A 15,356-nucleotide genomic window follows, 5' to 3' on the forward strand; every position below is an offset into this window, starting at 1 on the left:
ATTAGTGCTGTCAAATGATTAATCGCGATTAATTGCATACAAAATAAAAGTTTTTGTTTACATAATATGTGTATGTGTACTGTGTATATTTATTATGTATATATGTATATATATGTAAATAGATGATACGTTACATTTTTTTTGTGAATAATAGCGTGAAAATATTACAGGGAACAATTACATATTGCATATTGGATATCCTATGAATATTATAATTTTATACGTCCAAGTCGCAGTCAGCTGGGCTAGGCGTCTTATATGCTATATGTTTTTTTTCTTTAGTATTATTAATGACTATTTTTCATTTAGTGTTTTAATTTCAGTTAACTTCATTGTCAGTGAACCTACACAAATGTGCTTAGTGTGGTAACATTTAGGCTATTACCTTTTTTTATTCAATTCAAATCTATTATTTAATGTCACGCAGAAAGTTGCATTTTTAAGGGTGAGATAAATAACCGCGCGTTTTTGTGGTGTAGTTCTGTTGTATTGCACATTTGTTGTGTTGAGAATGAGCTGTAGGTGTGATGTAGATGTAGCTGTTACCTGCACCACCCGCATGTCGAGACCAGTCTCCGACGACAGCTGCTCCCGCACGTGGCGCGCGGGTTTCGGTGAGTTATTGTACGCGTTCTTCAGCGTCTCCAGCTGTTTGGCGGTGATTGTTGTGCGCGGGCGTTTTGCTGTCGAATCCGCCTCTGTAATATAAGAAACATATTTTGATTTATAAAAACGAATTTATTTCTAATTCTACAATCAGGCTACACCTTTATGTTAATTGATACGGCATCATTAAGGCATACTCTTCTTAAATTATGACTATGTATTCTATTCTATTCTATTTTATTCTATTCTATTCTATTCTTTAAGGTAACAAATGTAAACGCATTTCAAATAATATCTAACTTTATTCCAGTCAAAACTATATTATTATTATTATTATTATTATTATTAGGTTAAACGAATGCTAGTCAAGTTATAATATCTTTACAGAAACAATTGCACATTATACGTTCTATTTTATTCGAATCTGAGCGTCGGTGAGGTGAAGGCACTGAAGGCCTGTATCAAACATTTAGAATGCAGTTATTCAGTGTACTGTAAGTTTATCTGCTCAATGAATGATGCTCAGGGTCTCTTCCAGACCCCTTTCCTAAATAATTCACAACGAGCGTTCCGTCTCTGTAATATAAGAAACATATTTTAATTTAACAAACGAATTTATTTCTTATAGACATTAGAATCTATTCTCATTTCGAGATGTATGCTCGTTTTATCATCCATTCCATTCCATTCTATTCTATTCTATTCTATTCTATTTTAAAAATGGCCGTTTTCTATTCTTTAAATAATCTCTTTATTTTCATAGATGGTTCTATGAAGAACCTTTAACATCCATGCATCTTTCTTTTGCACTAAATGTTCTTTATGTTTTCACAATAAGAAAAAAACGTTTTTTTTAAGCTAAAGGGTTCTTTGGGGAACCAAAAATTGTTCTTCTGTGGCACTGTTGCGAATACCCCCTTTTGGAGCCTTTATTTTTAAATGTCTATTCTATTCTATTCTATTCTATTCTATTCTATTCTATTCTATGAATGTCAACTGAAACGCATGCTTTGAACATTTAGAACGCACATATTCAGTGATGAGCTGTGTAACGTGAGTTTATCGACTCAACGGATGACGCTAAAGGCCTTTCCAGACTCCATTTCCAAATAAATCACTACGCAGTCCGATTTGTCCAGTATTAAAGCGCTGAATCTGTCTGAAAACTGCCCTGAATGCAGATTGTGTCTCAATGTCTATTCTATTCTATTCTATTCTATTCTATTCTATGAATGTCAACTGAAACGCATGTTTTGAACATTTAGAACGCACATATTCAGTGATGAGCTGTGTAACGTGAGTTTATCGACTCAACGGATGACGCTAAAGGCCTTTCCAGACTCCATTTCCAAATAAATCACTACGCAGTCCGATTTGTCCAGTATTAAAGCGCTGAATCTGTCTGAAAACTGCCCTGAATGCAGATTGTGTCTCTCTGGCTCCATAGATCAGCTCTAGTGCGTGTGTACAGCGCTCACTAGAACGCTTCTGTATGGCGTTGGCACTTATCGATTTGGAGGCTGGCGAGTTCGCAATTACCTGAGCCGGGTCAAATGTTTATGGACGAGCCCACGACCAGCGAGATTAAGCTCAGAGTTAAAAGCGGCCAATCAATGTGAGGTCATCGAATGAAAGAAGTAAAACAATGAAGACTTAGGCAACTGTGCCTGCTCATACAAAACTGCGCTTGAGGTAGCCTAACTTCTCTGATTTTCTCTTACAAAAATAAACATCTGCTGAATAAACAAAGGTGTCGCGTGTGCACGTACCTCTCTGTTTGGCGGTCTCATAATCAGCTTTACACACCAGTCGACTGTCCTCCATCAGGTAATACTCGTCACCTGTGGCCAGCTGCCTCTTACATACGACACAGGCGAAGCAGTGCAGGTGATACACGAAGTCCTGCGCCCTCCGGACCACCTGTGTCGGCGGGATGCCCTGCTGACACGCAGCGCACTTGGTCCCGAATCTCCTGCAGGCAAAATACGGTCAAACACCGGTCAGATGGCACCCGAAGCGTGAGTGTGAACGATATGAAACAAGTGCTGAAGAAGGACTGACTTGAAGAAGTCGTCTTTGCAGTAGACACTGTCGCCTCGACTGAAGCATTTGTCGGCCAGCTGAGACTGACAGTCGCTGCATTTCAGACATTTGCTGTGCCAGTGTCGATCCAAAACTTTCAGGATAAAACGATCGACTATGTGCTGGTTACAGCCCGCGCAAACTGGAATATCTGCAAGTAGAAAAAAACAAGAAAGCGGTTAATATCAAATACTGTATCAGAATGAAATGCATCATGAACCTTTTTGCGAAAAAAAAAAGGTTTTTTAAAAACATTAAAAAAATAAAAAAAGACAAAACATGCAAAAGATGACGGCTATTTGTTGCCCTGACCGAGTAATTTCGCGTTATTTAAGTGATGAACGTCGCTTTCATTCGTGCTTTGATTATGATATGCATTTAATTTGTTTTTCAGTGTGGTTTTATTTACTAAACATATCCATTAATATTACAAATTACAATATATATATAATTCTCTATAGAGAGAGAGAGAGAGGAGAGAGAGAGAGAGAGAGAGAGAGAGAGAGACTTACATACGACACAGGCGAAGCAGTGCAGGTGATACACGAAGTCCTGCGCCCTCCGGACCACCTGTGTCGGCGGGATGCCCTGCTGACACGCAGCGCACTTGGTCCCGAATCTCCTGCAGGCAAAATACGGTCAAACACCGGTCAGATGGCACCCGAAGCGTGAGTGTGAACGATATGAAACAAGTGCTGAAGAAGGACTGACTTGAAGAAGTCGTCTTTGCAGTAGACACTGTCGCCTCGACTGAAGCATTTGTCGGCCAGCTGAGACTGACAGTCGCTGCATTTCAGACATTTGCTGTGCCAGTGTCGATCCAAAACTTTCAGGATAAAACGATCGACTATGTGCTGGTTACAGCCCGCGCAAACTGGAATATCTGCAAGTAGAAAAAAACAAGAAAGCGGTTAATATCAAATACTGTATCAGAATGAAATGCATCATGAACCTTTTTGCAAAAAAAAAAAGGTTTTTTAAAAACATTAAAAAAATTAAAAAAGACAAAACATGCAAAAGACGACGGATATTTGTTGCCCTGACCGAGTAATTTCGCTTTATTTAAGTGATGAACGTCGCTTTCATTCGTGCTTTGATTATGATATGCATTTAATTTGTTTTTCAGTGTGGTTTTATTTACTAAACATATCCATTAATATTACAAATTACAATATATATATAATTCTCTATAGAGAGAGAGAGAGAGGAGAGAGAGAGAGAGAGAGAGAGAGAGAGATCATTTAAGCGTAATACTAATTATTATTATTATTATTAAATGATTAATAATTCTAATTCTTTGCTGTATTGTCAAGGGCGTAGTTTTGGTTTGAACATTGGAGGTTTTCACTCATTAGGTTTATTTATTTGTTTGTTTGCTTATATATTTATTTTTGTCAAATGGTCTTTCGTGCTATCATCAATGCAAAGCTTGTGCAATAAAGTAACATCACAGTTAACAATTACTTGTTTACATAGGATTTATAGGCCTATATGTATTTTATATTATTATATGTATATGATATTATTTATTATTATTATTATTATACAATATTACAGCATGTAAGCACAGTCTTGTGATAAATCACAATGCAATTCAAGGTCACAGTAAACCACACCGGTAAACAGACGAGCTTTTATTAAAGTAATCATTCTCTTTAACAACGTAAAACGGAGAATTTTAATGTGTTCATTTAGTATTGTGTACTTAAGTATTTATGATGTAAATCTTAAGTCTGTCTTTGTTTAAAAAGCTTGTATAAAGACTTGAATAAAAAGCAACACCCTTTCCATTACACAGGTACATAAAGCACATCAAATAAAATCAACTACATGAACAAATATAACAATAACAATAAATAGCCACACACTATTATTATTATTATTATTTACGTTGTCCTCAAAACAGCAGTTTTCATGTGCTTATGTTGATAAGTAGCTAAATGCTCAATTTCGAGAACCCGCTTGCTCTGTGGGTGTCCTTAACAGTTCTCTGTACCCATATGACTGTCATAAATATCCAGAAAACACACCTTTGATTACATCTTCTTTGCTCTAACAAATTTGGTCAAATTCTGATTAAAATGAAATGAAACCACGATCCACTCACTCCTCGAAATGTTCTTATTAATAACAATAACAATTCAATAAATAAGGCCGAGGCGCGTTTTATCTGGCAAATCAAGTGTCTTTGAGCGTGCAGCTGCTTCTCTGACATCAACACACACGTCATGAACAGGTGCACGAGTACCTATCAATTATTCAATCAACCTACAGCTCTAATTATTAGTCTATAAAGGGCAGAAATCTCACATTTTTCGTTCAAACATAGCGTCTGGAATAGTTTCTGTCCCCCTGCAGCCTTCACTCAGAATGACGGGCTGTTTCGGGGAAATTGTCCTTATTTCTCAACACTCACTGTAATGTTTTCGTTTTATTTCGTTTTCTAAAATGTAGCCTATTTGTACACCAAGGACTTTCCACCTAGGCGCGATTGATCAAACCCCGATTTTGCACCTTGATATCTTTCATGCGCGTCAAAGTCCAAAATGGGAAATGTTGCCGATTTTTGGAAACAGAAAGACGCAGACATATGTTGTTGTGAGCCGCTGTTTAAGATTTAATCCCACAGAAACACAATCACTCCTAATCCAGAGCATTAGAGCGGCACGAAAAGCGTTACGCATGCAGGAGAAATAAACTCTACTGAGAAAAGATCTACTCCACAATTACAATTCATCTATTAAAATTAAACACAAAGAGCATTAAACAACAGTCACCTAAAGTGCATTTTTCAAATGTAAGGCTAATTAAATTACAAGCTTTCAGCAAATGTGCAACTCACGCAAGATTGGACTAATACTCTGAGGTGCTTCATATTTTTCTAGATCTGAATTGATCTGTAAGTTTCTTCCGTGCTCTGATGTCGGCTGTACCTTTCCGTAACTCCTCTCTCTGCGTGAGTAAAGCCAGCAGCATCTCCGTGTGATGAGAGGACGGCTCTTTCGGCGAATCCCGAGCCTTATTCTGCTCCATTTTCATTATTCCGATAAAGAAAGACAAAACGCGTGCGATAATATAACTATCTAAGCGTTATATGTAGCGCACAATTGGCAGAAGACGCGCGCGTGCCAGAAACACATCCATCGCGCGGCGACTTTCTGCGTCTTGTGGCTCTTGATGCGCAATAGAAACGCCGCCCCGTTACTCTGGTGACTGATAAAACAGATGAGCATCACCTGGACAAAACCAGCACAACAGCCTCACGGAGTTTCTGTGAGAAACGTCCACAAAATATTCACTGCCCACATAATCCTTTTAGTACTTTTGCGCGAGAGACGCACAAATATTCTTCACGCTATTTTCCATAAATGTGTCATATGATGCCCTCATTAGCTGCGAACGATGGCGACTGTGTTTCCCAAAAGCAGGTGTGTGTCCATCACACAAACATGCGCACCTGTCAAATCCCCATCTTGATCTAGATCTGAAGTATTCAAAATACACCCTGTCACAGTGCGTAAAGCATACTGGCAAAATACACCCATTACATTTGCAATTAAAGAAGAAACATGCGAATACACAAGAAAGACTAGAAATATGCGTACTGACACATTTCTAATGCATTTAGCTGTTTACTTAAAAGTAAAAAGTCTAATTAGGGTAAACATATCAGTGTCTGAATTATTTTCGATAGACACACACGATGAAATTGGCGTCATTTAAATCAAACAATTTCTCCGCTTGTCTTCTTATTTGTTATTCTCAGCTGAATGATATAGTTGTATCTACTTTTGATGGACAAGAAATCTTGACACCGATGCAAACAGATAGCCTACTAAACGTAATTAATGCAAAAATGCAAAGCGAATTAATTATTACAACGCCCAGCTGTAGAAAGTTTTTCACATGATGTCAACGCAAACAACAGGCCTACAAATGAATCTGTTTCTGACCAATGCACTTTTTATCAACCTGTAAGTTTGGCGCAATGCTTTTGCTTCTACAAAGCGAAAATGAATCATGTCCCTTTGAGATGCACATAAACTGTGAACTTTTCAATCCAGATCATTCCATTTCTCTACATCGATTTGGGTCAGACAACTGTTTGCTGTAGGAAAGAGAGGACAGTTGTGTGAAATGCTGATCGAGCTGCTCAAGCTCCAGATGAATGTTATCGATACTGATCTGCTGTGTCTGGGGAAATCAGCTTTAGTGGCACTGCGGCCGCCGCATGATAAACTCAAAATCAATGCCACATTTGCTTGGATTTCCACACTTTATGAAGCACATATCGGCGAAAGGTGCCGCAATGTTCCTCCTTACTTTCAGATTTATCATTTTTATGTCATATTGACCTGTTCACCTTTGATGTAACAAAATCTCACGACTGAAAAGCGCGATTTTTTTGACAACAATTTTTGACCACGTAATTTTGACAGCTCTATAACAACATCACTTGTTTTATTTTATTATTATTTTTTTAAATATTTGTTAAAGTTTGCTATATTTGATAGTGACAATTTTACTGCGTATGTAGGTACATAGGCCTAAGTGACAACTTGTAGTTACCGAACAATTAATTTGTAGAGCTGCTAATACTTAGGCTACGTATTGTTACTATAATAGCCTAATTAATAATTATCAACATATGTGTAACACGACAATTGTAAAACAGTGTCATTAAAGAAAACCAAGCCTCTCGCGTCTCAAAGACAGAATGTGTTGAGAAAACACATTAATATTATACTCCAGGTTTAACTCTCCAGAACAGCCCTAAACCGGGTCTCCTCTGGTTCAGGTGCTGCACCTGTTGAGGGAAACCCGATACCTGCTGGTCTCGCGGACGGAGCTTCGGTCCGCTCGTGGGTCTCTCATGACAACCGTGACCGCGTGCGCTTCACATCTGTTCCACGCGCTAACAATGTTGCTCATTACATATTCATACGGCGTCCGACAGGTGAATGTTCGGAGCAGGAACAGTTGTTAGTTTGTCGAAAAAGACGACTTTTTCAAGACTATCAGTATTACGTGCTTGTGAATGTATGTGTCTAATGCAGAAACTCCACAAACCCTTGACCTCCAGAGTAACGCTTCATCCACCAAACACTCTTCAGAAGGGTTCATGAGGTTCAGCGAAGAGCCATTTACTTCTCCTTAACCGCTTTAGCTGTGTAGGGCTCTTGAGCTGAAGCAAACGGTACTTTAGACGTTAAAATGCGTTACATGTAGATGTGTAATAGGCTACTAGCCTAAGCTTTTCGTATAATTTCGAATGCACTAATACTAATACTAATACTAATACTAATACTTGAAGTCGGGAATAAAATTATTTCAGGGTCTTAAATAGGATCTCCAATGACATTAGGCTGTACTTATTAAGTAAAAATATTAAAGTTAATTTATTATGTAGTGCATAAGAACATTTATCCGTCTTTGAGTGAGAGATAAAATGCATTTACAATTTCCACTCAAACAGGCCGTCTACGACGCGTATATGATAAATATTACAAGCTTTAATAGTAGCCTATATTTTGTAAAGAAGTACCGGCGGATTGTTGCTCTTGTGTTTTCGATGACATGTCAAAGCTCATTGGAAGCTTGTCAGTTTTCTAGTCGATTTCCATATTAAACAGCACAAAGGAATCTGCGTTAAACTAATGTAGAGAAATAGCTCTCTTACCTTGACTCGAACTGTATCTGGTGTAATTCCCAGCATTTTGACAGCTTGATCCCGGATGTTCTAACAACATTCTGACGCAAATGAAAATAAACTAATAGGAGATAAAAAAAAAAATATATATATATATATAAAAGAAAAACAATATAGGACTGTTTAAAATGAGTGGGGAAAAATAAAACAAATAAGAGCGGCCCAACAAAATAATTCACAGAAAACGGCCCGGGCGGCGGTCCCTCGGTGTTTCGGGGCTCTACAACTTTTCAAATGTCTAGATTGAGTCGCTGTGTTGTTCAGGATGTCTGAGGGAGGAGGAATCCTGATGACCTGCAGTTGTTTAGCATCACAAAAGCGCAGGAGCGGAGCGCGTCACGTGTGTGTGTGTCTCTGTCCGCGGTGCTGAAAGAGTTCCTACAGAGGCGTGAACACACCGACCGACACCCCCACCCAATGCACCCCACCCCGCCTCCACGCGTGTCTCCGAGTCATCTCAAACGGAACGTGTCCATCTGACACGGTCAGAGACTGGAGATAAAAACATCCACGGACCATCGCCACCCACGGGCGGACAGACAGTGAACAACGTCTTTTTTCAGTGACGATTCAGGGTCGTTAATTTTATCCTATGACAAAAGAAACATAAGAATTATAATTAAAGAGCGTTCTGTTGAAGTCCTTTTAAGATTATCGAACAAAACGGTCCCTGTCACGTTATTGGAAGGTTAAATTAAGATTATGAAAATCAAAGCAAAAAGTATTCTCTTACGACATTCATCCACCACAAACAAATACATCATCTATCTATCTATCTATCTATCTATCTATCTATCTATCTATCTATCTATCTATCTGTCTGTCTGTCTGTCTGTCTGTTTTATTTAATAATCTTAATTTAACCTTCCATCGTAAGCCTGTTTCAACAAGTCTGGCACAAAAGAAAGCCTGCCATTAAAACTGTCATTAAAATTTAAAGCAAAATGTTGTATGTTCATACAACTTCAACTACTACAAACAAACAAACAAACAAATTAGAGAAATGTTTGTTTTCTGCACTGTAAAAAGTGCTGACATGCCTGTTTGTCTAAATCATGTTTATTCTAAATTATGATTATTCAAATGTAAAGCAAAATTAAATAAATAAATAAATACCACGTTTGTCAGAGCGTTCTAAGTCCTTTTAAGATTATCGAACAAAACGGTCCCTGTCACGTTATTGGAAGGTTAAATTAAGATTATGAAAATCAAAGCAAAAAGTATTCTCTTACGACATTCATCCACCACAAACAAATACATCATCTATCTATCTATCTATCTATCTATCTATCTATCTATCTATCTATCTATCTATATGTCTGTCTGTCTGTCTGTTTTATTTAATAATCTTAATTTAACCTTCCATCGTAAGCCTGTTTCAACAAGTCTGGCACAAAAGGATCCCTGCCATTAAAACTGTCATTAAAATTTAAAGCAAAATGTTGTATGTTCATACAACTTCAACTACTACAAACAAACAAACAAACAAATTAGAGAAATGTTTGTTTTCTGCACTGTAAAAAGTGCTGACATGCCTGTTTGTCTAAATCATGTTTATTCTAAATTATGATTATTCAAATGTAAAGCAAAATTAAATAAATAAATAAATAACACGTTTGTCATTGTTATAGATATTAATGAGAAAAGGAAAAAAAGGTACCACAGATATACCAGAAGACATACATGTAAATATGTTTTTGTGTACATCAGAGATAACTTCCTGTAATACAGATCAAATTAAAATATATTTTAAATAGTCATATCAGACATCATATCAAACAATGATGGTTTAACAATTACACTGGCAGTAATGATGTTATAGTTGATAATGGATAATATTACATGATAAATTTACACTTTTTACACAATTTACACAATTCACTTTTTTAATTGTCCTTTGGTGGCATCTATGACCTATCACACACACACGCACGCACGCACACACACACACGCACACACACACACACAAACACAGCTGGCCTTTTGACACACTCAGAAACTCAGACCTACTAGCATCTTACCAATACACTCCCTCAACAGAGCATCTCTCTCAGAGCATCTCAGCTCTTGTCTCTGCGCTGTGCCTCTTGTTTCACTCGATTTCAGTAAATTGCTATAGCGTTAATGCACCTGGGACCCACTTACAGAGCCATTTCAATCAGGCTTTAATAGAGCTCTGTGGCATTTGCCCCGGCGTGTGCGGCCTGGTGGCAGAGCTTCAGCTCATCGCACACATGCAGGAAATAGCACGTCCTCTGAGCTCGAGAGACACTTGAAGATCCTTGTGTTGTGAGGAGCACACAGCAGATCAAAACTCTATATTATTCTGGAGTGGAATGTCCAGCTTTTTTAAATGATTGTGCATTTAAGGGCTGCAAACATCAATGGTCTCCACATCTCTTTTTGAGGACCGTCGGGTGATAGAGTCATCTGGAGAAACAGGACCAGATGAAAGCGGATGCATCATATTCCAAATAAACCAAAGCCACGCCTTCAACTCTGTGTAGTTTCTGCTGTGTATCTTTTAAAGGAACAGTTCACCAAAAAAAGAAAAAAAAATTGCTGAAAATGTCCTCACCCTCAGGTCACCCAAGATGTAGATGAGTCTGTTTGTTCATCAGATTTGGAGAAATGAAGCATTACCTCACATGCTCATTAATAGATCCTCTGCAGTGAATGGGTGCCGTCAGAATGAGAGTCCAAACAGCTGATAAAAACATCACAACAATCCACAAGTCATCCACACATCTTCAGTCCATCAATTAACATCTTGTGAATCCAAAAGCTGCGTGTTTGAAAGGCACAAATCCATAATTATGGTGTTTTTAACTTCAAACCGGTGCTTTCAGCTAAAATACAAGTCTATTATCCATAATAATGCTTCCTCCAGTGAAAAAGTCATCTGGTCTGAATCAGGAGAGAAATCTGCACAGATCAAACACCATTTACAGTCCAAAACAGCTCTAAACAAATAAGTGGGTGGGTTTTGATGTGAGAAGACAAGGAGATTGATTTTTTTTTTCGCTTGAGGAAGCATTATTATGGATTATGGACTTGTATTGCAGTTAAAAACGTCTTAATGCAGTTTAGTTTATAAACACACAGCTTTTGGCTTCACAAGATGTTAATTGATGAACTGGAGTGGTGTGGATTACTTACGGATAATTGTGATATTTTTATCAGCTGTTTGGACTCTCATTCTGACGGCACCCATTCACTGCAGAGGATCCATTGGTTAGCAAGTGATGGAATGCCACATTTCTCCAAATCTGATGAAGAAACTAACTCATCTACATCTTGGATGGCCAGAGGATGAGGACATTTTCAGCACATTTTCATTTTTGGGTGAACTATTCATATAAAAGCAAGGCCAGGAATTCAATGGCAGTGTGATTTGCAAGTTTCCTTCGTACCACGAGTAGCAATCACAGTTATTCAGTCATGCTGGGTTTACGAGCAATATAAACTAAACCCACTCGCATACATACAGTAAAGATGGCAGCCAGAGAGTCTTTTAGCATCTCCTGCCTCTTTTTAAGACACACACACACACACACACACACACACACACACACTCACTCTCTCTCTCTCTCATCTATAAGTGTGTAAGTGTAAGTCTTAAATTCTGTCCAAGATATTATCCATTCTAAATCTGCTAATATTTTGAAACGCATCATCATATCATAGTGGTGAAAATAAATGTGCTGGCGGGGTGGATATAAAACAGCAGGTGCCCGGAAGCTCAGGCCACAAATCAAGTTAACAATCTGTAACGATGACCTGTGAGTATTGAAAGGCAGATTTGAAATATGATTTCCATTCCTTTACTTCACTAATGTATATGCGCTCTAAATATCCTAAATAAGATTAAGGAGTTTCCTAAGAAAAGCCTGATTTGCTCTGTAAATTCAAAGCGAGGCGCGGAGCTTCTTTGCATACGTAAGCGGTGCATTACTGCATGCGGATATTGATTGCAGGGTCGTTATGAATTTACAGCATGCTTGAGGAACAGCACATGCGCAGAAACATAGTGATGCTAAGAGCTGCCAAAAGCCATGAAACCATTACAGAGAAAACAAGAGCAGAACAATCTAGTGTTGTGTGTGTATTAATCACTGTACACCTAAACATTGCATAAACTTTCTTTATACTACAGATTGATGCTCTTTTCTTAAAATCACATTGATAGTTCATCTAAAATTAATAGTTTATCCAAAAATGAAAATTCTGTCATCATTTGATCATGTTGGTAACCAAACAGTCGCTGGTAGCCACTGACTTTCATAGTATTTTTCCCATTCTGTGGAAGTCAATGGCTACCAGCAAATGACTGGTTACTTACATTCTTCAAAATATAATTTTTGGGTGAACTATGCCTTTAAACTTAATCACGGATTAATTACAAATGATATTCATAATGTTCTTATTAAATATTTAGCAATGTTATCAAACGACAAACAAAACTTGTTTTACGAGTTCACTATTAAGAGTTTTACATTATAAAGATATAAAAATGTGGTGGCTATGCTCCAAATATCATAATGACATGCCATTTGTCAGCAGCATGCACTTAATATCTGCATGATTTGCCAAAATGAGCATTATAATTTTGTACAATATGCATTTGTTACCTTAAAGAGTTATTTTTACTTGTAATAACCCATTACATTTAGTGATGTTGGTATGAATTAATGTTAGGTTGATTTGATTTTCCATTTTCAGTGTGACAACTGAAGTAATATCCATCATGATGCTCAATTTCTCTATCGTGGCTCATAATTTGATCGGACTGCTAAAAATTAAGATATCGTACACAAAATTGTAATAAAATGATCACTTTATATCAGGTGGCCTATGTATGTATTACTATTATGTAGACTGTATGTAACACAAAACTATGGGTTTAGTGTATAACTACATGTTGTTCTGGAAGATTCTCACATTTACTGCTAATGAGTTTGTGGTATGGTTAGGTTTAAAAGTAAAGGTAGGGTTAAGGCTAGGGTTTTAAGGGTTATAGTTGTTAGGTTTTGGGGTAAAGTTTGGGTTATGGTTAAAGGTATAGTAACTACACATGCTAATTAAACACAAGTACTTGAAATATAATGACATGTACTGTATGAACATAATATATTGTATCAAATGGATAAGTACATAAGGCCCCCTAATATAAAATGTGACAGAATTGTAAAATAAACATCATCAAATGGATGCCACTTGCTAAATTAAACATGCAGCATAACACACGTGTGACATGTTTATTGTTGTTTCACATACTACTTTTGTCCAAGTATACAGTATGTACTGTGCCGTATTCCAGCAAAACATAAACTAGCATAACTAGTATAAGAGTTTAATAACAGTACACTGTAAAAAAAAATTAGATGTAATTAAAATTATGGGAGTATGCTTTACTATTTCAGTCTTTCTATTTAATAATGTCATGCTAAGTTCATTTCTTTGTAAATGTTTGTGATATTTAATAGCAATTTCTAAGAAAATTTTTTTCAAAGTAAAAATAAAACAAAGATTCTTTTGAATATGCTTTAAAAGAAAAAAAAAACATGATAGGTGATACTGATTCAGCTTTTCTACACCAAAATTTCGTTTCTTTGTATTTATTTGTAAAATGTACCTGCAATTTCAAAGTGAAAATTCACATTTACTGCTAATGAGTTTGTGGTATGGTTAGGTTTAAAAGTAAAGGTAGGGTTAAGGCTAGGGTTTTAAGGGTTATAGTTGTTAGGTTTTGGGGTAAAGTTTGGGTTATGGTTAAAGGTATAGTAACTACACATGCTAATTAAACACAAGTACTTGAAATATAATGACATGTACTGTATGAACATAATATATTGTATCAAATGGATAAGTACATAAGGCCCCCTAATATAAAATGTGACAGAATTGTAAAATAAACATCATCAAATGGATGCCACTTGCTAAATTAAACATGCAGCATAACACACGTGTGACATGTTTATTGTTGTTTCACATACTACTTTTGTCCAAGTATACAGTATGTACTGTGCAGTATTCCAGCAAAACATAAACTAGCATAACTAGTATAAGAGTTTAATAACAGTACACTGTAAAAAAAAATTAGATGTAATTAAAATTATTGGAGTATGCTTTACTATTTCAGTCTTTCTATTTAATAATGTTATGCTAAGTTCATTTCTTTGTAAATGTTTGTGATATTTAATAGAAATGTCTAAGAAAAATTTTTCAAAGTAAAAATAAAACAAAGATTCTTTTGAATATGCTTTAAAAGAAAAAAAAAACATGATAGGTGATACTGATTCAGCTTTTCTACACCAAAATTTCGTTTCTTTGTATTTATTTGTAAAATGTACCTGCAATTTCAAAGTGAAAATTGTTTCCCCACCAAATACTTTTCAGTATATCATATGCAGCTTCAATATTTGTGCAAATTTTAAATGATCAGTTATTATTACTGGGTTTAATAAACTACTGGGTTGACATAAACGACCAGTTCACACAGGTCATCTTCATGTATGCACAAGTCCTTGCGCATATGCATGCGTTCTTAAGCATGTAAACAAGCGGCGTGTGCATAGATGCTGGAGTCCGGTGGTCCGAGGTTGAGCATGCTGGTCCTGACACCAGCTCTCCATTGTGTGTCTGTCATAATCAATCACGCCTCTGAATGGAGCGTCTTGTGCGGGGAAGGAGGGCACCAATCACACGCCTCATTAAACAGGCTTGGTTACTCAATGTAGTGGTGATCCCAGGACACTCAGCCTGTTGCCGTCTGAGGGAACACCAGCCAGACTGCAACATGGAAACATGGGTTTATTTAAGGGGAAGCGAAGATGACTTTCTTACTAGACATCCAAAAGCTGCGTCCCAGTCCGAGCAGGACGTTTCGAGGCTTTGTTGATGACCCGTGTGGCCCTTGGCTGCATGTCTGGCTCTCTGTTAGCCTAGCCGATAGCGC

At 37.1% G+C, this 15,356-nt stretch overlaps 1 protein-coding gene across 1 annotated transcript in view; it reads right to left on the reverse strand.

Moving 5' to 3' along the window:
• LOC107741515 (LIM/homeobox protein Lhx3-like) overlaps positions 1 to 8,449 on the reverse strand; it is a 20,366-nt gene extending 11,917 nt beyond the window's left edge. The window contains exons 1-4 of the mRNA XM_016554269.1: positions 8,369 to 8,449; positions 3,400 to 3,571; positions 2,376 to 2,578; positions 547 to 698 (exon numbers count right to left, since the gene is read on the reverse strand). Of these exons, the coding sequence (XP_016409755.1) occupies positions 547 to 698; positions 2,376 to 2,578; positions 3,400 to 3,571; positions 8,369 to 8,438 (597 nt within the window). The 5' untranslated portion in view covers positions 8,439 to 8,449. The remainder of the gene's footprint in view (positions 1 to 546; positions 699 to 2,375; positions 2,579 to 3,399; positions 3,572 to 8,368) is intronic.
• Positions 8,450 to 15,356: the final 6,907 nt, after the last annotated feature.

The sequence above is a fragment of the Sinocyclocheilus rhinocerous genome, unplaced genomic scaffold (genome assembly GCF_001515625.1).
Source record: "Sinocyclocheilus rhinocerous isolate Xijiao unplaced genomic scaffold, SAMN03320098_v1.1 scaffold134, whole genome shotgun sequence".
Taxonomy (NCBI): Eukaryota; Metazoa; Chordata; class Actinopteri; order Cypriniformes; family Cyprinidae; genus Sinocyclocheilus; species Sinocyclocheilus rhinocerous.